This window comes from Acipenser ruthenus, chromosome 23 (assembly GCF_902713425.1).
Source record: "Acipenser ruthenus chromosome 23, fAciRut3.2 maternal haplotype, whole genome shotgun sequence".
Taxonomy (NCBI): Eukaryota; Metazoa; Chordata; class Actinopteri; order Acipenseriformes; family Acipenseridae; genus Acipenser; species Acipenser ruthenus.
Genome location: NC_081211.1, coordinates 528,383 through 555,075, shown reverse-complemented (window position 1 = coordinate 555,075; position 26,693 = coordinate 528,383). Strand labels below are relative to the sequence as shown.

At 40.4% G+C, this 26,693-nt stretch overlaps 1 protein-coding gene across 1 annotated transcript in view; it reads right to left on the bottom strand.

Moving 5' to 3' along the window:
• Nucleotides 1–12,924: 12,924 nt before the first annotated feature.
• LOC117413239 (CUB and sushi domain-containing protein 2-like) overlaps nt 12,925–26,693 on the bottom strand; it is a 161,534-nt gene continuing 147,765 nt past the window's right edge. Inside the window, exons 59-71 of the mRNA XM_058997322.1 lie at nt 26,387–26,566; nt 24,850–25,023; nt 24,428–24,601; nt 24,239–24,312; nt 23,553–23,664; nt 22,922–23,101; nt 22,743–22,805; nt 22,449–22,610; nt 22,175–22,287; nt 21,786–21,873; nt 19,380–19,518; nt 18,727–18,905; nt 12,925–17,933 (exon numbers count right to left, since the gene is read on the bottom strand). Coding sequence (XP_058853305.1) covers nt 18,746–18,905; nt 19,380–19,518; nt 21,786–21,873; nt 22,175–22,287; nt 22,449–22,610; nt 22,743–22,805; nt 22,922–23,101; nt 23,553–23,664; nt 24,239–24,312; nt 24,428–24,601; nt 24,850–25,023; nt 26,387–26,566 — 1,619 coding nt within the window. The 3' untranslated portion in view covers nt 12,925–17,933; nt 18,727–18,745. The remainder of the gene's footprint in view (nt 17,934–18,726; nt 18,906–19,379; nt 19,519–21,785; nt 21,874–22,174; nt 22,288–22,448; nt 22,611–22,742; nt 22,806–22,921; nt 23,102–23,552; nt 23,665–24,238; nt 24,313–24,427; nt 24,602–24,849; nt 25,024–26,386; nt 26,567–26,693) is intronic.

The window sequence follows — 26,693 nt, the reverse complement described above, 5'->3', positions numbered from 1 at the left end:
TTTTTTTTTTTTTTTTTTTTTTTTAAACACAAAACCCCCTCTCCTGGTCTGACGCTTGGAGGCGCTGTTACCCCACGATGACACCACGTGTCACAAAGACGGCCAGAGTGGGTGGTGTCAGACCGGAAGCAGGAAGGAATACACAGAGAGATGTGGTTTGGTATAAGCTGGGCGCGTGATCGCGCTCAGCATTTAATAAACAGAAAATAAAAGGTTTGAAACACAAAAACACGGGACACGGCACTATACGCCAAAATAAAGAGACAAACAAAACAGACTAAACAGTGAACAGACAAACGGACAAACACGGTGAGTGAAAACACTAATTACTTTACTTTACTGTTGACTTTCTTTTCTCCTTCTCTCTCTCCCGTTCTCCACTCACCGAACACCAAAACACGAGTGACTAAAAATGTGCCTATTTATACTGTTGTGCTGGGATTCAATTACTAATTAATTATTCACTTGAATCCCAGCACGTGAATTAATTCTGTGCAACCCCGTGCTCACATATTACATTTAACCAGCACGTGAAGTGATTTGTGCTCTCCTCGTGCCTAAATACAAATCTACACTTTAAATACACGTGAAACACAGACCCGTTTATATCCCGTGTACCAATCTATACACCAACATTTACACACGCAACATACAACACATATCACACAAATGCACACAGGGGCGGGGCACTTTGCCACAATGATGCACGAGCATTAGAACATTCCATTATTGTCCAGCTGTGATAAGCCACACTCCAAGCGTTTCGAATGTAAAAACAATTCATAGAAAGTTTTTTTTTTTATTCTGTCAGGCTCCATGTTAAATGTGCTTAAAACAAACCCTCTAGATTGCTAGCTGGCGGAGTTGTCTCCATGTTGATGAATGAGCTATACACACAAGTCCCGTGAAGAAGCAACCAGATGATAAATCGACCACGACTTCTGAGCCGGCAGAGTTTAACACATGGCAGCGCAGTGAAAGTGGAGAGAGAAAAACTCTGAAAACTGAAGAGCGTGGAGCATGATACTTGTGTTTAAAGTAAAAAAAAAAAGCATAACATCACATGAGCTTGCACCTTTCCCATGCAAACAATAACATGCAAACTTGTATAGCTCCACATGCCGTTGCTCTGCTACGCAAGTGTTTTTCTCCTTTCAAAAAACAAGAGTCAATTGAAATGTAAACCACTTTGTTTCTTCTTCTGAATAATGTTTTGGATGTTTTGTGGGTGATGCGCATGAGGTCTGAGTATTGTTTTTAAGTTCTCTGGGTGGTCATTATATAAAGCAAACGTTCCACAAAGGGACACCTTGAAGCCGGGTTTTGATGGCCCTTCCTGGTGAAGAAGGTGTCAGCTACAGCATGATGCATTACCCTTTGTGACCTCGTCTAGATAGACTAAGGTGAGTGCAGGCAGCATTAGAAGTCGCTTTGTGAAGGTGACTGGTGTGAAACACTGGTGCAATGGGGCGTGACACAGGGATATTAATCAGGGGGGGTCCTGTGACAGTGCAGTGGCTGGGGAAGGCTCAAGGGCACACATGTGTAAGGTTGTACATGCACGTGCTTGCATGTTTCTCTGACACGTGTCTCAGTTTGAAAATTCTGTTGACCTATCTGCTGATATGCGTGGAGGGCCTTTCTTAAAAGGGTAATCCCAATTATACACTATGCTTAATGTGTTGTTTAGCTATCCATTCTGGCACATTACCCCGTTTATTATAATCTCCCTAGTACAGGAAACCGAATGTAGAATTCTTGGTTTCTGAAAATTACTCCAGTAATCACTGTCCTTAATTAGTCGCCAGTGTCCTACAAAATGAATTTTAATATGCTAATTTATAAAGTAGACTGTGCTCCTTCATGCCATCACAGAATTGATTTTAATATAGCCCACTACTCCTAATTTAAAAGGAATACTATGCTTTTTTTTATGACATGCTTCTAAACTCCAGGGTTCTCTGTTCAAGTATGTTAATTTGTCTTCAGCCCTTGTTGTGGTTAATTGCTATATTCTATTCTGCTTTTCACTTAACTAAATACAATCACTCATGATTTCATTTTATTAAAAATAAGTACGCAGTATTTATCTGAACACTGCATATTGCTTGCAGGAACTCGATTTAATTGAAGATGTTTAGCTGCCAGAGTTTTTTTTTTTTTTTTTTTTTTGTATTTTTTTTACAATGTAATTTTATAGCTTCCCGGAGCTGAGATAAAAGCTGAATGAGAACGTCAAACTGCCATTATCTTCCCAGATTAACACAGTCATTGCTGTTGTACTCTGCAAACAACATCCATAACATGAAATTACGTTTCACACTATTAAAAAGTCTAACATTTTATTGAGTAACGCTTTGCAGTGTCGCTAACTACAAGGTTGTTACAGATATGGTTGTGCAGTTACAATGTAACAGTGTTTTTAATGACAAAATGAAAAACGCTGAGAACTGCTAGCACGTTTTGTAACTGCACTGTACTTAAAACACAAGGTTGTCTCTTTACAATGTAGTTACTATAAAACCACAGTCGCAATTGCAATTACTTTGTAAAGAGTTATCCCTTCTTAATAATCAACGCAACCTTGTTCTCTTGCAATTTGTCCTTTGCTCTAATTGGCTTAGGTACCCCGCAGCATTTCTGTACATTATGTACTCTGGAGAAATATAGTGAGGTTAATTTGTTTCTTTAAACACGAGACACGTTGTGCCCAGCAACTGCCAACAGGGATTGTTTATTGGAAATATAATAATAATACAAAAGCTGTTTGTATCCTCGCTTATCTATGTTGTAAGTGGTTGCAGTAATGAAAACACTTCTGCTAATGCGTTGCTTTGCCTTCGACTCAGTGTGCGTCTTAATTACATTTTGAAAGATTCTGCAGATTGTATTCAAGAAGTATCAACCACCCAGCTCCTCCCAGGCACTGCTGCTGAGAGAACGACTGAAGAAGCGAGACGACAGAGATGAAGATGAAGAAGACCCCTGTAAACACATTATTATAGGAAAGATTGAGAATTACAGCTATGACCAACAGTTTGGCATCACCCTAGAGAATTAACTAATTTAGCTTCATAAAGTCGACTGAAACCTGCTGAATAATGTTACGTTAACATATTGAATTACATGCAGCTTTGTAGTTTTCCGTATGCTTAACGAAAAACTGACATAAATGTGACATTGTAGTTTCTTTGATTACATGTTGTTAAATAAAATATCTAAATTGTGTTTATTTATTTATTTATTTATTTATTTATTTATTTATTTAGTATTTTTATTATTATCTCTCAATCCTAAAATTCTAGGTGATGCTAAACTTTTGACCATAGCTGTAGATATGAATCTATAATTTGTTTGCTCCTATGGTGGCTTCTCTTTACTATATTATTTAGATTTTTAAATAGCTTCACTAGCAATAGCTTTTATATAATAAAATAAAACAATTCAATTAGCCAGAGCAAGAGAAATTCAGGTCGTGACCTTTGCTGGAATTTAGCCAGGATACCCCTGTTAATACAAGCACCTCTTCTTTGAAGTTGTACCAAGGTACCTCTGAGCCTGCAAAGCAGACGTGACCCTGGAGTAGCCTTTTCTTAAACAGAAGAGTGAAGAGGAGGGGGCACAGACAGCTGGCAATCCTCACTTGGCACATACTGAGTTTAATGCTGCTGTATTTAATACCTTAGTTATGTGTTCTTGTAACTTTTCTCAAAACTTTAAGGACTGTTTTAAGAAATTGAATTTAAATTCACTTATGGTAAAAGGTGTTTTAAATACAGATTATAAACTAGTAGATCCTCTCAAAATCAGCTTAATCAAACTTAATTTAATTAATCAAAACAGTTCTTAAAGTTAGAGTTATTGATAACCATCTAATATTGTTTAGAACTTCTCTTATAATGCATTTATAGATGCATTATTGATTTTTCACAATGCATCATTGAATGAACCGGAAGTTCATAAGGAGCAAAGTAAAGTAGAATTTGATTGAGGGTGCAACTGACCTTGCTCGGTTGGCAGTGTCTCTGGCTTGCTGGAAGGGGGTTTGCAGAGCTCCCTCAAGTTCCAGTAACGGAGCCCAGTGACTAAAGAGTTAGAGTAAGCGATGCGCTGCATAAGGGAGTCACAGAACCATGCAGTAATGACTGGCAGAGATGGCTACTTCTTCACGGTTAAGCTGCCGGCGGTCTGCAATCTTCACGGCCGTCACGAAGATAATTGAGGGGATGTTATTAAAGCCCCAGGCTGAGGCACAATCTAATGCAATTTTCTGTTGTGTCGCCGAAGAATCTATCTAAGTAACAGAATCACAATGCAAGTTAGTGTTCATGATGCCACAACTGCTGTTTCGAGTTGAGCATCAATTTGGGACAGCACGCCCTCGCCTTGTGCTTGGATCTGGTGATTGAAATAAATAAGTATTATAATCCAGACTGATCTCAACAGCTTTTGGAAGCTAGAGTCAATTCAGCTCAATCTAGCTGAAATGTGTACATGCCTTTTCTTTTATTTGGTTTGACTATAGATACATCTGGGCAATCATGACAAAGCTTTTAAAGTGGTGCTAGCTTCCTGTAGCATTGTTACGTGTCTCTTTATTCGGGGGGTTTGATATTTATGGATGTTTTTATAAGTGACTGCATCTTTAAAAACACATCTGACATCAACTCATTTCAAGAAACATACACAGCTGCACAACACTCAAATGTAATCTGTGTTGAAATTCTATGAGGAACTTGATTACAGGCTTCTAGTCAAAATGCTTGTCAAAAAAAATTTGAAAAAGTTTATTTTAGTATTTCTACAAATAAACATGTCATGGTCACCTTCTCTACTACTCCCTTTTTAATGTTTTTTTTTTTAAATTTTCCACAAACAGAAGTGACTCGATGTTTAATGTCTCACTTCAACAAATAAACAGCTAGTCTGTAGTGTGGGTGTGGGCCAAGCTGCCTGCCTATTAGTCAGATTTCTTGCGTATGAATTCAATGAAGATGCTGGTAAGAAACCCACTCAAACACTCAAATTCGGTATGCTTCATTTTTTCTTTTTCATTTCCCGAGTGCAAACTGAAATAGCAGTTATTGTTTGTTTTGGGAAAAGAAAAAAAAACTATTTGGTGAGACTGAGTCAGTAAAAAGCTTCTTGGAAAGGTCATCCCTTTTCTAGATACCAGGAAAGAGAAAAACAAATCCTGTTATAAAAAGACAGTTAGCCTCAAGGAAGCATCATTAGCAAACACAATTTTAGATCAATTAATGTCAGGCAGTCAGTTACTTTCTCACACCACTCTCTAGTTTTAGCAAACCTAACCTTCAGTTGCTTGTAACCTTCTCACCAATGGTTAAATCACCTCCATGCACAACAGAACCGTTTAGGTCCAATTCTTCAATAGCTTTTCCCTTTTGTACCTCCTTAAGTTTAACCAGGATTGAAACGCACTTCACTGAGGTCATGCATCGGTAACAAAGTATTTTATATGCTTGCTCCATAACAAGATTCTCTTGGCTGTCTTAAACTATCATCCTTATACAGGACTGTATTAAATGGCATTGCATTTCTGCAAGAAACATCGTCAATTGTAGCTTTCATAAGCAACAGGCATGGACAGGATGGTTAATTGCTAATATAAGTTTAACATTATTATTATGGGGCTCCCGAGTGGCGTATCCAGTAAAGGCGCTCCTCGCAGGATGTGCCCTATAGCCTGGAGATCGCAGGTTCGAATCCAGGCTATGTCACAGCTGACCGTGACCGAGAGTTCCTAGGGGGCGGCGCACAATTGGCTGAGCGCTGCCCGGGTAGGGAGGGCTTAGGTCGGCAGGGGAATCCACGGCTCACCGCGCATCAGCGACCCCTGCGCCCGATAGGGCGCCTGTGGCTCTGCAGCGGAGCCGCCAGATCTGTGTTGTCCTCCGGCACTATAGGTCTGGTGGCATTGCTGTGGATCTGCAGTGCGAAAAATGACGGCTTGGAAGGAGCACGTTTCGGAGGACGCGTGTTCCAGCCTCCGTTTCCCGAGTCGGCGGGGGGGTTGCGAGCGGTGAGCCGGGGATACAGATAATAATTGGGCATGCTAAATTGGGGTGAAAACCGGGGTAAAAAATAATTGGCGACGACTAAATTTAATAAAAAAAAAAAAAAAAAAAACATTATTATTATTATTATTATTATTATTATTATTATTATTATTCCTGATAAGACTAAACCTCCAACACACAACTAACAAAATGAGAACTAAATAAATAAATAAATATTCCTGTCACTTTGCCTGATCGTCAAAGCAAACAGTTTTAGTGTTGCTTAATACACAGATCTCTGTACAGGTCACATGTGGCCTTGTGCCTCAGAGAACTGACTTCATGAATGCATTGACTGAAATAATGAGATTTGGGAGGCTTGGGTACCTGACAATACCTCAATACCTCAGTGCCCAACACGCTCGCACATAGACAGATAACATAAGCCTTTTGGGCTCTGTGTTCCCATCTCAAGTTCCCATTCAAACGCGAACACGTCCTCTCCTTACTCCCTATCCTTATTCATAAAAGCTAAATATAACTTAGGCAGTCAGCTAGCAGTTCAAACATCACAGTCACTGTTACATTTACTGAAAGTCAGTCAGCTACTGATAAAAACAACAGCAGCAGTATTTAATGGCATTTGAATGTGCTCACTAAATATAGCTTCAACGTGAACTTGAGTCATCTTGCATGTAATGATATGCATTTTCTTTTAGGGCTTTTAAAATCGGTGGCAGCATTTCATTATGCATTGCTGAGCGGCGGTTTCCAATCCCATTTCGCTCTTCGAAAGAAAAGCAGGAACTAGTCTCTTCCACAGTCCTGGCCTGTTGCATGCTCTCAGAGTGTGACCGGGCTCATTAGAAGAATCAGGAGCACTCCTGATGCGACACTTCACGTTGTCCTTTCTGGCCTTTTTCACTGAATATTGTGCAAGAGGGAAAGTGTTTTCCCTTGCCTGTTGAATATGCATTGCAGATCTAAGAGACATTATTCAAATGAAGTCAAAGGCGGGGACCATTGGGCTCCAGTGTGCTTTCAGAAGCCTAAAGCAAGACACACCGACTGCATAATGAAATCAGCACATGTTTTAAATTTCAAAGGGTTGAAGAGCGTTTACCAGACCTGCGGACTGCCCTCTGCCTCTTCAGATCACTGGGATGATATTTAAGTTGTAAAGTCTGATGCATGGTGTGGGTGTGTGTGTGTGTGTGTGTGTGTGTGTGTGTGTGTGTGTGTGTGTGTGTGTGTGTGTGTGTGTGTGTGTGTGTGTGTGTGTGTGTGTGTGTGTGTGTGTATAAACTACCTGATTGTGCTCTTAGTGGAAGGCACATTCAGCTTAAACCATTAGCAATATTATACTGATGACTAAGTCATTATGTTTTCAGTTAAATCAATGCAATTGTTTTAATGATCGCCTCTAATCAGGTTTTTGCAGTGCCGGTGGTTAATGGTTGCGTGTAAATAGTGACATTATATTTACATCCCAAAATAACACAGCTGTAACTAAAAAGATCTCTGATACAATTGATTTTGTGAAATAACGTTGGTTTTGAACATAGCACGATAACATACGTTTTAAAAATAAACAAAAAGTTTCAGTGTAAATCAATGAAATAATATATTTTAAATCAGACACATTACCTGCAAGTCATCCATGCACATAAAATAAACAATAAAACCTTATGTCAATTTAGTACAATTTTGGAGAGCTGTAATTGTACATGTGTTGTTACAAGGGTTTAATTGCTGTCTGACTCTCTTAAGCCCTGACATGTTATTGTCAGCAATTCAAGTACCAGTCAGAAGGCTATTACACAAATCGTGTTTCCCACCTCCTCATTCTTCTGAATTGTAAGTCAAGTGCAATCACAGAGTGTTTAAGAATGCAAAACTTAAAGGCGTTACATCACGTGCAGTACATTTTGATAATTTTCGGCGTCTTTAAACAGTAACAACGCACTGGATACTGAAGTAAACTGCAGCTGCGTTTCAGCATGAATGTGACAGCGCACCTCGTTCAACCTTGACCTCTGTACACCAGAAGCAGTTTCATTGAACATGTGTGTTTACTCAATTCAAAGCAAAACTGCCTGTGTTGATTATATATGATAAGTGCACTGGTTTGGTTATCAAACAAACAAAAAAGCCTCAAGTGTAAAACTAAAAATTCCTGGGATCCCTGCTGATCACTAATGCTTACCGATATGCCGTCACAGGTTGCTTCTGAGAAGACTCCTCAGTGCTGATTGTGAGGAAGCGTGTAAGCACTATGCTGTTCACTGAAGCCTTCGCTTACTCACCATCAGCCTCCCCAACAATTCAGATGTATTTTTCTTTTAACTAATCAGAACCAACGATAGAGAATCATAGTGTAATCATACAAGCACTGGTGATAGCTTCAGGAACTCTTTATCATGCTTTGTAATGTTACTGCCTGAGCACCGTTGCTCCTCTCCGCAACATAACCGATGAAGGGACGATCATCAAAGACAAGGCAGTCTGTACTGTGTGCTGTTCACATCTCACACTCAGTATTTACTGGAGGAATTGTGTTGCTGTTTTTTTTTTATTTTTATCTGCTGCTGCAGGCTTTTCTCTTAACGAAATCACCTCACTGCAGCAAGCTTTTCATTAGGGACAGATATTGCCTTGGTTGGGGAAGCAGCTTAGGAGCTTAACGGAAAACAGTAAATGACTACAGAGGATTCAGATTGTTGTTGTTTTTTTTTGCCTTTTTCTTTTAGCCAGTAGTTTGTGGTTGATATTCCCGATACAGTACACAGAACCAGCTCTGTTTGAGGTATGTCAGCTTTCACTGCCATGGAAGCCAGGTCACGTGATCAAACATAGTAAATAATGATAATCCAACTGAGCACAGCACCCTAAGAAGAGGAACACAGTGTACTTTCTGTCAGCTCCTCCTCCGTTTTTATTGAATTTCACAATAATCCAAGCGGGTTATGACTGGCTGCGGAGGTCGCTAGTCGGTTTTCCCTTGCAAAAGCGCAGTCCTTATTTTGGTGGGGAGGGCACGGGGTTCGGCACAACAGAGATTAATAGCAATTATGGAGTTTTTCACATGCGGCAGATCAAGTGACCCTTGAGAAAGCTGACTAGCGATGTTGCTGGTGGAAAGGAATGGCTTCGGTGCGCTCAGGGGACTAGCTCTAGCACGGGGATTACGGCAGGCTACTGACCCATAACCTCTGCCAGTGTGCAAATCAGCAGCACAATTCCTCATACCTGCTCTGCGCTAATGGAAGCAGAAGGATCATTATCCCATGCTTGAGCGCCGCTTGCAAATGGAGAAAGTTCCATCTCTCAGCCGGCATGATTCATTCAATAGCCACCCTCGTGCTGCAGAAGCATCGTAGATAGACAGTATGAGGGATCCTAACAAGGCCACTGCCATCATTTTGTATAGAGCGGAGACGGGGCTGCACTGTCAACAGTGTCACAAAGCATTAGCTTCGAACTCGTATGATAAAAGTATTGAGCTGTTTTCGCAGTTTTCAGTGCAAAGTTCTGTTTCATAAAAGCTTGCACAGCTTTAACTCTTTAGTGTCTGAGGTGTCTTCTGCACCTGAGAGTATGAATATGTTTAAAAACAGCGGGAGGCAAAAATCATTTCATTTCAGTCAAGAAAGTAAAATAGATAAAAGATTTTATGTATTTATTTATTTTCAGTTACTATGCATAGATGTAATTGGTTAGCCCATTTAAATTTCCCTCCAAAACATGCTATATTATTATTATTATTATTATTATTATTATTATTATTATTATTATTATTATTATTGAATCTAAAGAAAATGAAATGAGAAACATTTACACTCCCTGATAAACTAACTTTGTTCACTACATGTGATGCTACCATCTAGAGAGAGCCGAGGGAAGTGCGTTTGACCCCTCTCTAAGTGGTACCTGGTTGGGTTCATTTCTCAGTACAGTTTGCCATAGATGCTCAGACTCCCTTAACAGAAACTAATAAAGACATGAGTCACATGACAGTCCTGAAGAGGAAACAGAAGTGGTTCATCTCACTTCTCTTTCGAAAAGTCTCTTACACGAATCTGTACATCTGCAGCTCTCAAATGAAAAGTTAAATGGCAGTTTCTTTAAAATCAACTAAAGCAATCAGCTCTGTCTGCTGTCGAACGTCAGCTTACGTGGATAAGAGGCTCGATCCTGCGCTAGCCTGGCAATCAGCCCTGCATCTCCACAGCCTGGGTGCGTCACTTTCATTATATAGAAGAAATGCTAATTGCTTCAGAGGTTGGAAAGTAGGTCAAACGCAAGACTTGCATTGCTTCACAACTCTGCTGAGATCAGTCTGCTGTAGCTGCTCTACAGTTACGATATAGACATGACGACAAAGAGAAGATAGGAGATGCACCACTACTAATTCAAGTAAAATACTAAAGGGGTGCTTTACAGTATGTCATCGACAGTACACTTTGATAACATTTCATTTCTCAACTGTTTAATATATTGCTACAGTAGCTGTATTTTGTTAGACGATTCTTCACTGCTGCTTAGATAATTGTTTACCAGGCTTGCTAACCAGTGCTTCTGAAAAGACTCCTTATGAGCTCCACAGGCAAAAAAGAGCACACCTCAATGCTGACCTGAACAACCCCTCTCAAGACACTGGGGACTAGATGGAGACCTCCTATGTGATGTGAGCTGGATTCAAATCCAGGTTTCCACAGGTACAAGAATGAGAAGGTTGGTGAATGGCTGCATCAGTCATCAAACAGTGTCTACTGCTGTTTATTAAAAAATAGTTTGTAGATCGGTGTTATATTCTATAAGGATGTGGGCGGGTTAATGGTAAACAGAGATAAATAAATTGGTTTTCAGCTCAACGTTCCCAGTTCTGGGTGTTTAATGGTGTGAGGAACAGCAATTCAGAAGTCAAAGCGAGGAGTAATCTTTATAATGACAGCTGGATAATGCAATTTGAATCCAGGCTGGTGTCGTCAATTGCGGCACATCATTTTCCATCGAATTATCATTCAGGGTGACATGAGTTAGTGGCTGGGCTGGAGTTTGTTAAAATGTTCACAGTGTGAGATACAGAACTCCCCCTGACTGTAATAACATCGGGACCAAGTCTTTTTTTTTTCTTACATGTCTTAATGATCAATAAAATAAATTCTGCAAGACTTTGAAAGACAGACGTTGGCTCGGTTTGCATAAAGTTTAGAAATTCTCTCACTGCTGTCATGAAACAATGACATAGCACGTACTGTACATACCAGGCACGTTCCTCACACTGTAAGAAGTGCACGACTAAAACATGGCATGGATAAACCAGCTTACAGTTATACTCAATAGCAAACATGCATAGAAAGTAATAATGCATTTCAATAAGTAAGTGACACACCTGGCCAACCCAGGCTTCTAAGCAGGGCTAAAATATCTTCTAAAAAGTAATTGACTCCCATTGTATCCAACGCACACCTTATTAACTTGCATGTCGCCTGGGTAAGATTTGTTTCAGAAGTTCTGTTCAACATGACAGCCGAAGCAGTCTCCGCTGCAGGGCTCAACATGACTGGAACAACTTAATCGACTGTCTGACAGGAGGATTTCAGGAGCGAGGAATGGAGAGCCCGTGTGAGCGATTTATTTATTTATTTATTTATTATCAGCGATAGTTTTGTCAGGTGGAAGAATCTTATATGAGATTGTCCTTCAGCAAGGGCAAGGAGGGGAGGGTGCCTTAACCTTGCTGTGGTGTCTCTCCCGTGCAATCAGCCCATGTGTGTTTGCACTTCCTTTTTAGTTTTGTCTCCCTATAAGCTTATCTATGTGTTATTAAAATATTAGCCTTAATGTAAAAAACAATCAAACCTGTGAATAACCAAAGGATAATCAACATAATAAAACAGGGATGGTAAATATGAATAGGGCAGATGGGGGTAAGATTTAAGAAGTTATTGAAATTACACCTGTACATTTGGTGTCCCAGTAACACAGTAAACACTAAGAACAGCCTTTTTTTTGTAAAAATGTATTAGTGGACTATGGCAATTATGTGAGACTTTGGATCAAAAATCGGTGGCTGTCTTTTGAGTCTGGTGAACATTGTACATTCTTGTTAGCTACAAAATATACTGGTTTCTAAACTTTGTTTGAACTTTATTTTTTGTTTTTGTCAATCTCAATAGAGAGGCATTCCTCAGTGTATTGACGCACCACCATAGGAAACGTGACAGAATATTCCTAAAATAATACACAATGGTTTGAAAGCAATACATCGTTCTTTTCTGCACTTTATTGAGGAGCTAACCAATGTATCAAAATTCACTTCCCTACTTCCTATCAGAACTAGCAATATCATCATTGCATCATTGGTCCCTTCTGCTGACGTTTTGTTTTTTTTGCTTCATGTCTTTTGGAAAATGCTGATTTCAAAGACGACGCTGCTCTAGAGACTGGTGCAGCTACGTCTGCTTTTAACTATAACTACCTCCTTTATCTTGTATTTGATTTTACTCTTATAGGTATCCGTATTCACTTTTTTTTTGGTAATGGCTCATTTGAAATCATTCTCATTCATTTATCGTACTAAGTGCTCTTACTGGACTATTGGGAAATATTTTTACTAAGTTAACGGCTCTTAGTCAAACTCGCTCTTAAGTGTAATTATTTACTGTATTCTTCATTTTGCTCTTATTTGAATTTGATCTTATTTGCTACTGATTTTATTGTACTTTACAACTGCTCTTATCTGTAATGTAATATTCTGTAATGTGATACTTTACAATGTGATATTTTGTAACAATTGTAAGTCGCCCTGGATAAGGGCATCTGATAATAAATAAATAAATAAATAAATAAATAAATAATAATAATACAAAGTAAAATAAAGAAATAAACAAAGACAAGGTAATATTCTGTTTTTATTTCAAAAAGACTTTAAAATAGGTTTTGAGTTCTTGAAAGTAGAATAAGCTTCGACACAATGCAAAGCATCATATACAGATGGATAAAATACATTTGAGATATTGCAGAACAGCCAAGTCGGGTATATATTACATATGTACAATATGTATGTAAACTTGTATGTACAATCTTTATTACATTTACAAAAGGCTTTGTTTGGTTGTTTTTTTCCACCCCAATAGCATTTTTCTTACTACAATATTGAAAAACATGTACAGATCTTTTTTTTTTCTATATTACAAATTTATATTCATAAAAATATATCTCTGTACAAAAACTTTTATTTTTGTTTGTTCTCGTTCCACACACACGTAAAACCTAAAACTCTTCAAGTGATTTCAGCCTGTAGCTGAACTAAGCCAATTCAAACCCAACACCACAATTCATATGATGTTACTGTAATGGAATAGCGTGACTTTGTATACACAATATAATGAACTATGACGTTGTTTTTTATTTTATTTTATTTTTAATCTATTTCTAAATGCTTGTAGTCTGAGACTGCCAGTTGTCCGCTGAACTGTTTTACTTATTAGATTTGGTTACCCATGAAAAGGTTATAAAATCAATGTTCTAACCTCTTATTAACATTTGCAACATGGTTACTGCCCTCTTTCTGTGTTGAAGATCTTTTACTTCCCCAGCTGTTGTTGATATATTAATACTGAACATATTTTTCAAGTAATCGCTGCAGATCGAGTCTAATTCAACTGTTTGTTCCTGGTCTCTGATTGGAGGAAACACACAGGAAGTGATTTCGAACCAGGAAGTAACAGCAGCTTTTACTTCTGTAGTCTTTAAAATAACTGCACATCCCTAATTGAACCGAAAGATCTTCAACAGAAAAGGGGGGAAGTCGGTAGTAATACTGTTAGTGCTAATAAGAGTTAAGAAAATCGACAAGCCTTGGTTAGCACTCCTTGAAGCTAACCTTACCAATATGATACATCGCTGCACCGAACCCGTGTCCGCTGCTGGATTTTAGCATTCAGTCTAATTGCATAATTCCCTCAGACCAATTCTCTCATAATTAAGATCTCGACAGATATGCTGCACCACCTTCATTATCAAAGCAGGTCGGTTCAGTAAGCCGCATGGATATAGACAGCTGTTATGCATTTAACAGCCGCCAAAAGCATTAGCAAGACTACCCCTTTCACCAGCAGGTTTCAGGGGTCCGTCTGTTTCAATACCTGGAGTGTATTGAAGGTGAAACCACGTTTCAGGATGGGGAGGGGGGTCATTATTTTATACTTAAATTAAAACGGAGATCATTTATGGAATGGTACAGTGTTTTAGAGGATGAAACATTATTTACAATGTTTAAAACACCTGTAGACGGAAATATTGTAATTATCTTTATTTATTTATTTATTTACTTATTTACTTGCACTCCGATTTACTAGCCATGATATTTGTAACACATATTTAATATATTTAATATTCTACCTGCTTAGTTTACTTTATATTTTTGATAAATTGGACCACTCATGTAAAGGTTTATTCATACAGTTACTTATATTATTAAAATATGTTTTTAGTAAAGAACAATATCCATTGTATTGTAAATCAATACGAACTAAATAAATCAGAAAGCAACACTGCTTGCGATATGAATATAAATATAGTGCTAGCCAGGCTATTGTCTTTTCTTTATATCGGTAAGGTCTGTTTTGACCACCTTACATTTTAGAGGATTTTTTCCTTGTGCTGACAAGATACAAAGTCCTGCTTTCGATCAGTCCGGGATGAAAAAAAAAAGAAAAAGAAAACAAAGATCACAGCGTTTACTTCACTTTGTAGGCTGCGTCAAATTGAACATGTCACGTCACATTTTTTAATGAGACATCCATTAAAAAGTAAAGCCTTTCTCTTCAAATCTCCAGTAACAAATGCTGTCTCAGCGCAGTCGGTTTAGGAGAAAACCCTGTGGGAGCTAAACAAAATCTCTTGCTTTTGCACACTTGAGTTATTTTCCCCCCTGGCCAAAAAAATAAACCCTTTTGAAAAAACATACTGGAGACTGACAGCAGAAACAGGTAAAGCTCCACCTAAGGGTCAATTGAGAACTCTAAGCTCTGTATTTTTTGTTCACAAGTACTGTTTCCCCGATGTGTTTGCTGTTTGCACATACAAACCCTTACAGCACACTGAGAGCAGTTGTGAACCACTGCTTGGGGACTATAAGAAGTCTGTTTATGCTTGTTAAGGTTGCAATATTATTATTATTATTATTATTATTATTAGGCAGGGAAAGGTGAATATTAATATTATATTATATAACGCCCCCCCCATTTTTTTTTTAGTACTTTCTGTAAAACATTAATGCCAATTGGTTTAAGATAATGTATCTGCCACCCACAGTGCCTGAGAAACCTCTGGAGAAATGTAAATGCTTTAGTGTCTCAGCATTTCTACGAGCAGGGTGCGTTATTACATTCAGGCTTGGGAGATAAGGAACGGATTTAAAACTAATAAAACTGCAGAAGCAATTACTGAAACTGTGTGATGGTGTAAAACAGGTCGGAAGGGCAATTTTGAGATTTGCTACAAAATGCTCCTGTTTTGTATAAAGCAATGTCAAGACTGATGGAAGCCATGAGTTAGATTTTAAGGGTGGGGGAGAGAGGGGCTGCTATCAAATTTGGGGAATGTCCCTTCCCTCCTTCCACAAATTCTCTTCCGATAAATGGCTTTAAATGTTTCAGCATGAAAGAGGTTTTTTTTTGTTATAGTTCCAATAGTATAATTCTTTTGGTCGCGCCTGGTATTTCAAGTGGTCAGGTACAGCCCACATAGCAACCCCAAACGCATGCCTTTTTAACTTTTATAACCTTTTAAAGTAAATTGTAAAATTAGATATAATTACAACTGAACTGATGAAAAACCTTCCCATTGAATTCCCATGAATCTCTTATTGATTCATAATAAAGCTGTTTGCTTATTCATATGCCCAGTCTTATTCCTATCCTCACACGTATGAGCTGCCAGTCACTGTGAAGTTTGCAGCCTGTCGGGATCTTCAAGACAAAGTCGAAACGACCTTGCTGGCACACGCTACGAGGCAATCGTTGTGATACATTGAGTTAGGAAAAGGGAAAATTGAACGACCCAGACATAATGGAGAAAAATTGTAATATAACCCTTGGCAGGCTTACAAACAGTGATTCCTGCAGGGGGGAGTGGACGCTGGGATGGTGTCAGATATATTAAAACCCAAGCCATCCTCCCCCTCCTCTTGGTTTGAATGCATGCTGTACCTTTGAGCAGCCTCCAGTGTGACACCAACATTTCTGCTGTACCCAAGCTGTAGGTTAACGGTCCCTATTACCCAGTTCAGTTGAATCAGTAGGGACTGGTAGGCAGTGATCAGCCCAGAGTTCATTCAGTGTTTTTTATACCCTAATCCATACAGAAACCATGCTCCGTTTGATATGGGCTCATGACCATGTGTAACTGTAATGTATCCAGATGTCCACTAGTATATAGGGAATGCTAATCCACCCCATATTCTACAAACCTCATTTTATGATCTCTCATCCCATTTGATACAACAAACAGAAATGTTTTGAGAGAACTTTCTCCCTTACAAGTCCTTTGGTTCGGGGGACTCGTTGTCCACCGCCCATAAAAATGACCCCCTGTCCTCCAAGAATGAATCCAGCCTGTCTATTACTGTGTGGTACTATCCACCTTCAGCTCAGGATTGAGCTGGGAGAAGGATTGTTGACAAGCCCCTCTGGATAGCCTGTCTTCTTTGCCAGTGTCAAACGTTTCCATTGCATCCCAGGAAGGATTCGCCCCCGTAATACCCCTGTCAATATTTCATGTTGAGTCGTAAAAAAATAAAATAAATCAAAGACTGAACTGTGTTTGAATAAGAAATGGAAAAGTCAACAATTTGTATCGTCTGTAATATTCCGCTTCTCCTTTGAGATGGGATAGGGCAGTACGTACAGCTGGAGAAATGAGTTACTGCTGCAGCTGATACACTTCCTTTGGCAGCGGTTTTAAAAAATATATATATATACTTATGTGATTTCCCCTGTGGTCTAATGCTATAACTCCCGTTGTCCCGTCCTGTCCCAGCACATAATGAAACGATAGTAGAGATTAAAATGATGAAGTGATGACAATGATAGAAATCTAACATTGCCAATAGATGCCGATTCCCACTTCTGCTTCATCTCCTAGTAGATTTGACAGCTTTCTTAGTGCAAGACCCAGAAAGAAATCAAATATGGAGAGCATGTTTAACACCTTTGGGGGAAAATAAAAGGTCAAAACGATAACAGAGGCCCAATTTCAGAACGTTATCCAATTACCCAGAATCTGAGTGATCTGGATGTTTTTAAAGTCAGATGTACCGCCTTTACTGGGTTCTGTTATCAACCATGGTAACACACAGGTATCCTTTCTGGTAATCCACAGCATGACTCAATTTCAGAAGTGTCCGTTCCCTTGCTTGTGAGGGCGATTGTGACCTGTTGAGATTTTCAGGTTTGCAGCACAGTGCATGACAGCTGGTTGTTGTTTTAGTTCTTTGCTAAGTGTTGTGAAGGTCTTTACGAAGTTCACCAACCCATCTGGACCTCTCCAACCTGTACAACATTGTGTCTTGTCGAGAACTTTACTCCATCACAGGAGAGATCCCATAGTGCTAAAAAGAAACTTGTCCTTGTATCGTTTTCTGTCTTGTCGGGACAGGGTTTTTTTTGTTTGTTTGTTTTTTTGGTTGATTTTTCTTTTTTCAGACATTCCCGTAAGTTTCTTTTTAGTGCAACTTGTCCTTCTCTTCCTCGTTGTGGTCGTCTGGTCTCAAGTAAAGAACACAATAACTACCCCCCCCCCCCCCCGCCGGTCCCAGGCACCTCCAGTCCACATTCAGAGCGTTTTCAGACAGGGATCGCATGAAGACATGTGAAGTGACACAACACTCATTCCTTCTGGGTTCTGCAAAGGGAAGAGGCGGTAACAAACAAACCCGTTAGGGGACAGTGGTCTAAACAAACATCAATGAACGACATGCAGGTTGGGCTCAGCCTGCAATAAATCTGGTTTGAGTTTGTCGCTCTGCTTCTGCAGATATGCAAACTTTATTAAAATGCATGTAAACCATTTTGATGACATACTTTAGGGTTTAACATGCTTTTAAGTCTCCCATGGCTTTAAGATATAAGAGACTCTAAAAAGATATATAAGAGACTCTAAAAAATATATGTGTATAAGAAAAAATTAAAGCCATCTTTTTCCAAATCCCCGTTTCCAGATGATCCAGGGGAAAAAAATAAAATAACCTGGAATTGTTTTTTATATAACTCTACTACGGTACTTAGCTCTCCAATGTAATCAGCCATGCATGTGCGCCATGGTTATTTCCAGATACTGCAGTGTAGAAAATTGCTTTCATTTTTCTACATTCAGATCAAGAATAGAATAATAATAATATAAAAAAAAACTGTGGTGTTGAAGAAGAGTGTTTGGTTGGGCTCTGTCGGTACCCATTATATCATTCAACCCTTTTGAAGGATACACGCCTTAATCAATGAAAACACATTGCAAACATATGGCAGCCTAGCGATGTCAAAATACCCCCCTTCCCTTCTCTCAGCAGTTAAACCACCAACTGGACACTATCGATGCACAAACTCCACCTGCTGGATATTGAACTTATTACGGCTAGACGCCCAAGGCAAGTAAATCTGAATATAACACAGGCAGCAGCAGAAGTGTCCTCTGGTCTCACCTGCAGGGGCGAGTGGGTGCTATACAGCAGTACAGACAGTGCTGACTGTAAACTCTGTCTCGTTGGCCATGATTTCCGTGGGCTGGATGTTGCGTTCATACATGGGGTTCTCGAATGTGGCTCTCCCGTTGGTGTTCTCGTGGCCTGCGTACCCGTTGAACGGGACCTTCGGTCTCCTCCTGTGGAGTAAGAGGGTTTAGTACTGGGCAGTTCTGGAGCCCTGGCGTATGTGTTAAAGGACATGAGATCTTTCTGAATGGTTATGAGCTCTAATGTGGATATGTTTACACTGACTAGCTGTCCTAGTGCTTGTAGGCAAAGGCAGTTATGTCATGCGGCTTTTTGATGTTCATAGTCAGTTGAAAGCTCTGATAGCACGTGATTTCTGAAAAACCAGGAAGAAATAATAAACAATAAATAAATAAATAAATAAATAAATAAACATGGTCAAACAAGTTTTAATGGAATTGCCTGCTACTAAACATTTAAATAACTGTAACTACTGTCCCAACTCGAGTCTGGGATTGGTGCACCCAGGCTGGAGAATATAAACCAGTCTAGATGTGTAATTGTGGCTGCGTACTGCAGGTGCCCAAGGGCTTGGTGAAGAGGGCTTTTGAATAAAAAGAGAATGGCTCTGGTGAGATACCTACCTGTGTTTGTAGAGGTACAGTGCAAAGCCTGCGATAATCATGGCTATGAAAGGCACTAGAATGGCAGCTGCGACGGAACTGCTGTTTGAAGCGAAGTTATACCCCATCGACTCTGTTTCTGTATCCAGCAGGTTTGTATCTGAAAGACAGAGAGGGTGGGTGAGGAGAGGGCCCACTGGGAGATGAGTAGCCCTTACTGTAATTATTATTATTATTATTATTATTATTATAATATGACAATGGTTTTAGGCTAATCAGAGTATTTTTAGCTGTAGTTTTCATGTTAGTGCTGTTTAAATATGCAATCACAATATTATTTAATTTCACTTTTGGACAAGGAATAAGTCTGAGAAATAAATCTGTCTTCCATCATGTTCCTGTCAGTCCAAAAACAGTGCCAAACCTCAAAAAAGATGAATGAAACAGAATATAAAAATGAATTCCAGGATACCCAAATTAAGCTATGCATTATAGAGTTATTAAAACCTATCACCTCCTGACTATTATTAAGCTGTCATTTCCACCATCAGTATTGCAGTATCAGTGGCTGCCAGTTTGTTTAACCTGCTGTCTCAGCAACGACTGCTGATTCACAAACTCCTTTCCCAGCTCAGAATCTCAACACCTGTTACAATAACTACACCATTATTAGACAGACCCTCTCAATTCAAAGACACTTCTGTCTGTACTTGGATGTGGCTGCTTTTCAAGTTCAAGCCCTGATGATTTCAGTTCCAGGACAGGTCCAGACATGGGGAAGTACAAATGAGGATCTCTATAGCACAGCACCTCCATGTCAACGCTCGATACTCTGGTGTCACAAAATGAGCTTGTTCTCACTTCTCACAAATTCCATTCCTAGTGTTACAGATTTCCCCCAAAACAGCTTTGAGACTTAGAGGAAAACTGCAGTGCATCTCTGGCTGGTGCATCCAAAGACAGACAAGAACACGTCAAACACATGGAGAGGAAGGAGCAGCGCTTCTGCCAGCAAACAAACAAACAAACAACCAAAAGTGCAAAACCACATTCTGAATATTTCAGGAGAGGAGGCGTACTGCACATTCATTTTGTGCTGGTTTTGTTTCTGCCAACTCTTCACCTTCTGTTCAGAGCAGACGGTGAGCGTAGGGGTAAATTGAAGCTAAAAAAAAACCTTGGAATGAGAGTAATAAGTCTTAATAGTGCTGCATCACTGATATGCTTTTGGGCACCTAACCTAGCATTACTCTCTGCGTATAAAGATTTTAGTGAGAAAGCCATTTCCAAAGTGCAGTCATTTCCCTTCAATGGTTTCCATTTTCTAGGAATACAGAACAACTAGAGATGGCTAATTATGGGAGAGGTATATATATATATATATATATATATATATATATATATATATATACATTGTTACTCCATTATAATGCAACCTGTTATAGTGTGGAATCAGTAATAACACGGTTGTGGCTCCCATTTCCTCCATAATGCAATTTGACTGGCAAACATTGGGTGAACGAAGCATGACAGCAACACAAAACGAAAACCTTTCTCTGATAAAATGAAACTCGATGCTGTGGACAGAGTAAGAAAAGGTGAAACTCAAGCAGCAGTTTCAAAAGATATAAATGTTGCAGAATCTACATTGATAAGACTGACTCCGAAGAGGGCTGCTCTACGAAAAAAATGTGCTATATACTGTATATATATTAAAAACTATGCTCTATTGCTGAACACAACATCTTGTTAAAGAAGAGAACTTGCCTTCACCTGAGTCCTGTTTAAGAATGACAGATGAAGGACAGGACCATTCCTTCTTCTGTGGCACCACTGCCATTAAATACCTCTAAATAGCTGCCCGTTAAAACAACATCTGGTCTGCTCCAGTGGCAATGTGATAACTACCCCATTCGGGAGGCAGACGGAGCAGCTTGGGGCTCACAGCTCAGTGCTTAAGGTTTAGGAAGCATGCTGATGTTTTCCAAGTCAACAGCTTTAATGCGTAATGTATATATGCAGTACAAGTAACTTTGTTATAGTGACCATCTGCTACCTGCTTCGTTTGTAGGCCATGCCAAAATGATCCAATTCCAATAATGTCAGAACATAAAAAAAGTTTAGCAATTACATTTTCAGCCCATCAAGGCTCATCCCTTCCTAGCACACCACGTAATTTAAAGAACAGAATCAAATCGTGTTTCCCCCCCTTGTTCCTTATGTTGTAGATTTTAGTACCTCCACTGGTAGGCTAATCCATGCATTTATAAAACTTCCTGTTTAAAACAAAGTGCTTCCTACCTTCTTTTACATGTATTCCCTCTCATCTCAGTCTTCTTCTACAATCTCGGTGCAGCTCTTAAACCCTTTCTACCCCTCAAAATAAGGGTAACAACATTTGTCTGAAGTAAAAAGTATGATAGTTACCTAATCTTTGGAGGCCGAACTGCCCAAAACCTTTGCCCCGAACAAACCCCTGATAGACGAAGGAACCGCTTGAGGCTTCTGAAGACACCTGAAAAACATGGGACCCCATGAAATCTCTGTGCACTGGCTTGAAGAAACCCCAGCAGAACCATTGACAGACCATGGGCCCTAGCCACTCTTAAACAGTATAGAAAACGTTTTCATGAACAGAAAACTCGATTAAATGTATTCCATGAGCCGGTCCTTTCGTGTTTTTAAACGGGGGCCCTATAGCCCAACCATCAATGATAGCACAATGGATCTGAACAAGCATTGCACTGAACAGAAGACAATAACATAAAAAATTGGCAGTACAGCGGATTGCCAGCATGGATTAGTCATCTACTTACATGGCCGTCGAGAGCCAAGTTATCATTCTTGAACTTGTGGACGAAAATCTCGATCGGGCCTCTGATCTGATACACCTGCAGCATCAGATGGACCTCTTCCTTCTTGTAGATACCTGAAATGAATGAGATGAAACAGCGTCCGTGATGGAACTGCATCTGAACTAGCGGCGAGTAAAATTAATTACAAAAAACACTGTCCATTAGCTAACAAGCAAACTAGAAAGAAACAGGACTTCATTTAGGAGTTTCAAGAACATTCAGAACGTGGCAGTACCTCCCAGTTTGAGCTCCACCCCACTGTGGTCGATAAGCGTGGCGTTTACTCTGCTGGTTGCTGCATCGAACCTGGTGATACGTAGCATGGCCGGCTGCTTCTTCCCCAGGTACTCGTAGGAGCCTTTCCACAGAGAGTTTCTGGCAAACACATTGGCTGGGACTGCAACAAAAAAGGGAGCACAGACCGCCATCAACACAACACAACACTGAGCAGGTTCATCAAAGCATTTATACTCTATGACGCATAATTTAAATTAAAATGCGCACAGCACACGCAAGGTTCTTTGGTTACCTGGAATTATATTCGGAGTTTCTCTCACATTTCCAATTGGATTCCCGCTGGGTCTTGTATCGGCTGCAAAAACAAACAAACAAACAAACAAACAAAATACATCATAATGCTTATGTACGTGGGTAGAGGGTCTTCATCAAGTGACTACTCAATAGAGTGGGTGCCCTGCTTCCTCTTACCGGTGCACAGCGGAGGCTTGCCAGTCCAGCTGCCATCGGCGCGACAGGTCCGGTGCTCCGAGCCCCCTGTCAGGTAGAAGCCCGGCTGGCAGGAGTAGATGAGGGTGAAGCCCAGAGAGGGGAGCTCGAGTGACCTGACATCCGCGTGCACAGGCAGCTCTGGCTGGTTACAGTGGTGCGCTGTGGGGCAGGAACACAGAAAACTGTGTTATCATTATTACTATCAGTAGCGGTACTGTTTGTAGTAAACGTTTACATCTTTAGAAACAGCAGGAGTGTACAGCCTTATTATCTGCAGTTGCCATGCAACGCCTCTAGGTTAAAGACGGCGCGTGTGACCTGTAGTTGATAGACACCTTGAGCTGTACAAAACAACAGGCAAAATATTGCAGCTCAAATGATTCATTGAGGAGGAAGAAAAAAAAAGCGTATTTCAATTCTTCTACCCTTATCTGATCTGCTCCACAGTCTTAGTCTGTAACTCCACATTCACTACTTATTATCTTCCCCATCTTATTTGCTGCGAAAGGAGCTTTTAGTACCGGAGACACCTGCAGGTATATCCAGGACACAAAGGGGGTTAATGGAAAAAGTCAGCAGCATTGCACCAAGGGCTGTGGGTCTCGCTCACCTGTGCACTCGGGCTGCACCCCGCTCCAGATGAGGTTGGGCAGGCAGGTTCGTGTGGTGGAGCCCTGGAGGAGATACCCCTTCTTACAGCTGTAGAACAGCATGCTTCCGATCTGACCCGTCCAAAACATTATAAATCACACATCAACCAGTCACAGTAAAGCATTAGCCACAATTCTAGTATACCTTATCCTGTATACAGATGTAATCCCGTGCATAGAATACCACACCTAGTTCCAATGTCCAAAAATCAAAATAAACACAGTTTGAGCAGCCACGACGTCTCAGCTTTACTTTGTGGTTCTCTCACCCAAACTGCACGAGATGCCTTCTCTCATATAAGATACACTGATACAAGACGTGCTAACTTATTAGTGTGACACAGAGAGGCTGGAGAGCTTCAAAACATCCCAAAATTCAAAACACTCAATCAGAAGTAGTATGAGAAACTAAGTCAAGTAAACGAATGTTTGGGCTTGTGCTTTCCTCTGTTTACTAAAACACTTCAAAACACTCCGTCATGCATTCCAACTAAACCCTACAAGCAATGATCAAATGAAGTAGATTACGAATAGGCAGTTCTGGTTGCGGAGAGCTATTCTAGCCTATTGGACGAGATCATCAGACAGACTGTCAGATACACAGGCAGGCTTGACTGTAGGGGTACCCTGTCCCCGAGTCTCTTACCTGGTACCCCTGTGAGTTGTTCTGAATTCCAAACAGGGGGACTCCAGGGTCGGCACATGTTGTGTGGCTGGGATCTGTTGCCGGGTAAAGCAAAATTGAAAAAGTGAGCTTGCCTTCCTTTTGAATTGTTGATTATTGTTACTCAGCTAAACTAAGCTAAGCTAGTTTAGTACTGCGCATCTTAGTTACCTATGCAGGAGGGCTGCGTGCCGCTCCAGATGCCATCAGACTGACAGTAGCGCCGCGCCGAGCCCACCAGCACTAACGGAGAGAAACAGGAGAAGGAGACAGACGAGCGGTAGGAGAATCCATGATCCTCTCTTCTGCCCTGATTCGGGATGCCAGGGTCTCCACAGAACACAGCTAGACAGAGAGAGAGAGACAGTGAGCACAGGACTACCACGCACAAAGTAGAGGGAGGAGCATTAAGTGTATCTGGGGGATGTAAAGAGATAAGAGACATGAAGTACAGAGAGGAAAGGGGGGCAGTTTTATCAAGGTCTTCACCCCAAAACTTTTTTGTTTCCTTTCACATCAAAAAACAGGGCAAATGGCGTAACATATGGGTCATGTGTGGGTGTGTGTGCTGCCCCAGTGTTGGTTATACTCACGGAAACACTGTGGCACCTCTCCGCTCCAGCTGCGGTTGCCCTGGCACGTGAGCACGGCTGGCAGGGAGAGTTGGTACCCCTCCACGCAGGCGTAGCTCACACTGGCCCCCCAGTGGAAATCCGAACCCACCACCCTCCCATTGGGCACGATGGGGGGCGTCCCGCACAGGATCGCTGAAACAGAGGCGTTACAAACTACATGAAGACAAGGTATGAATCTCATTCTGAAAAGTGTCTCACCAACACCCGAGCAAAGGTTGTGTTTTGGTTCAATTATATTTGTTATATAAGGGTAACGTGCACAACTTTACACAACTCTTTCTATCGATGTAGACAGGAGCCAGATTGCCATAGCTGTTACCCATGTTTTGTATTATAAATAATGACAGTTATAAAATGACTAAGAAAAATATACTTGAGACAGCTTACAAGCCCATTAATTCAGCACGAGTTGTTTATTAACTCTAATGTGTGTGCATTTCATTCTAATGAGCGTTTGGAATAAATAGCTTTGACAATGTAACCCAGCTTTACAACGGCAAATAGCTTCCAAACTGCCAGCTGTTCATGGGATGCACAAACATAACAGTGATCGCTGAGGTCTTTTCAGGAGAACAAGGCCTGGTGACAGTGGTGGCCATTCTAACCCATCATCATATGGACACCGACCCTCTGATCTCTCTGCAGCATGTGTGTGAAGTTATTGAACAGCAGTCGCTACACCGAGCATGCTCTATTCACGCGCAGCTACACTGCCTCCTGAGCAATTACTAAGCCTCCAAACATACAACATTTAATACAATCACACACAGATCAATACTAAGCAGGTTTTCATCCATCCAAAACAAATTGCGTTTCCCTATTGAAATCGACAGATTTGTGTCCCTGTAATTAAGTAAGCAAGGATTAATCGGGCTTCTATATCTCCTTTGGTGGCAGTGAGGATGAATTAAAAGATTTACAGAATTAAGCAGAAAGGACCAAATGGCACCTATGTCTTACTAGAAGAAATTTAGTAAATTCAGTGACAAACATTCTGCCTTAAGATTAAAGACGATGTCTTAATTACATTGAGATGGCTAAGTGGCTTTTAGTATTTAAAATGTAAAGTAATGGATGCTCTGTGATCTAGGGAAATCTGTTATTGCAGTGTAATAAAAAAAAAAATGTAAGCCTAATGTTTTGTGCATCATGTTGATTCACTAACCTCCGATTCTACTCTTTTATTCAGGTCATGTTATTTTTATTTATTTATTTATTTATTTAACAAGGAGATTTACCCATTGAGACAGAGACCCCATTTACAAGGGGGTCCTGGAAAACCATAAAAAAGACAACGGCAAAGTACAAACACCACAATACAAACGCAGTTCGAAGCACAGAATTAACAAGACATGTGTCTACTTGTTAATGCGGTCTGAAGGGGAAGCGCATTGGCAGGAGGTTCTAATCCATTACCAAATAGGATCTTTAAAACCAGAGAAAGAAAGATGATCACACTCCATCTTCATAGGATGATGGAAACAGTTCCATGTACCTTTGCAGAGGGGCTTTGTGCCGTTCCAGGTGCGGTCCTTGGTGCAGAGCAGGGTGGAAGCTCGCTCCACGTCCATGCTGTACCCAGGCAAGCACTGAAAGGACACCGTCCTGTTGAAGGTGAACTCGCTGCCCACTCGCAGACCATTGGCCGGGACCCCTGGGTCACCACAGTTAATGACTGAAGAGGGGCACAAACAGGACAGGTTAGAAGTGAGACCGGAACTACTGAGTTAACAGGCTTGAACTAAATCAGGGCAACTTCCAGACCAGGTATTTGTTCCATCCATGTTAGTAATTGTTCAACT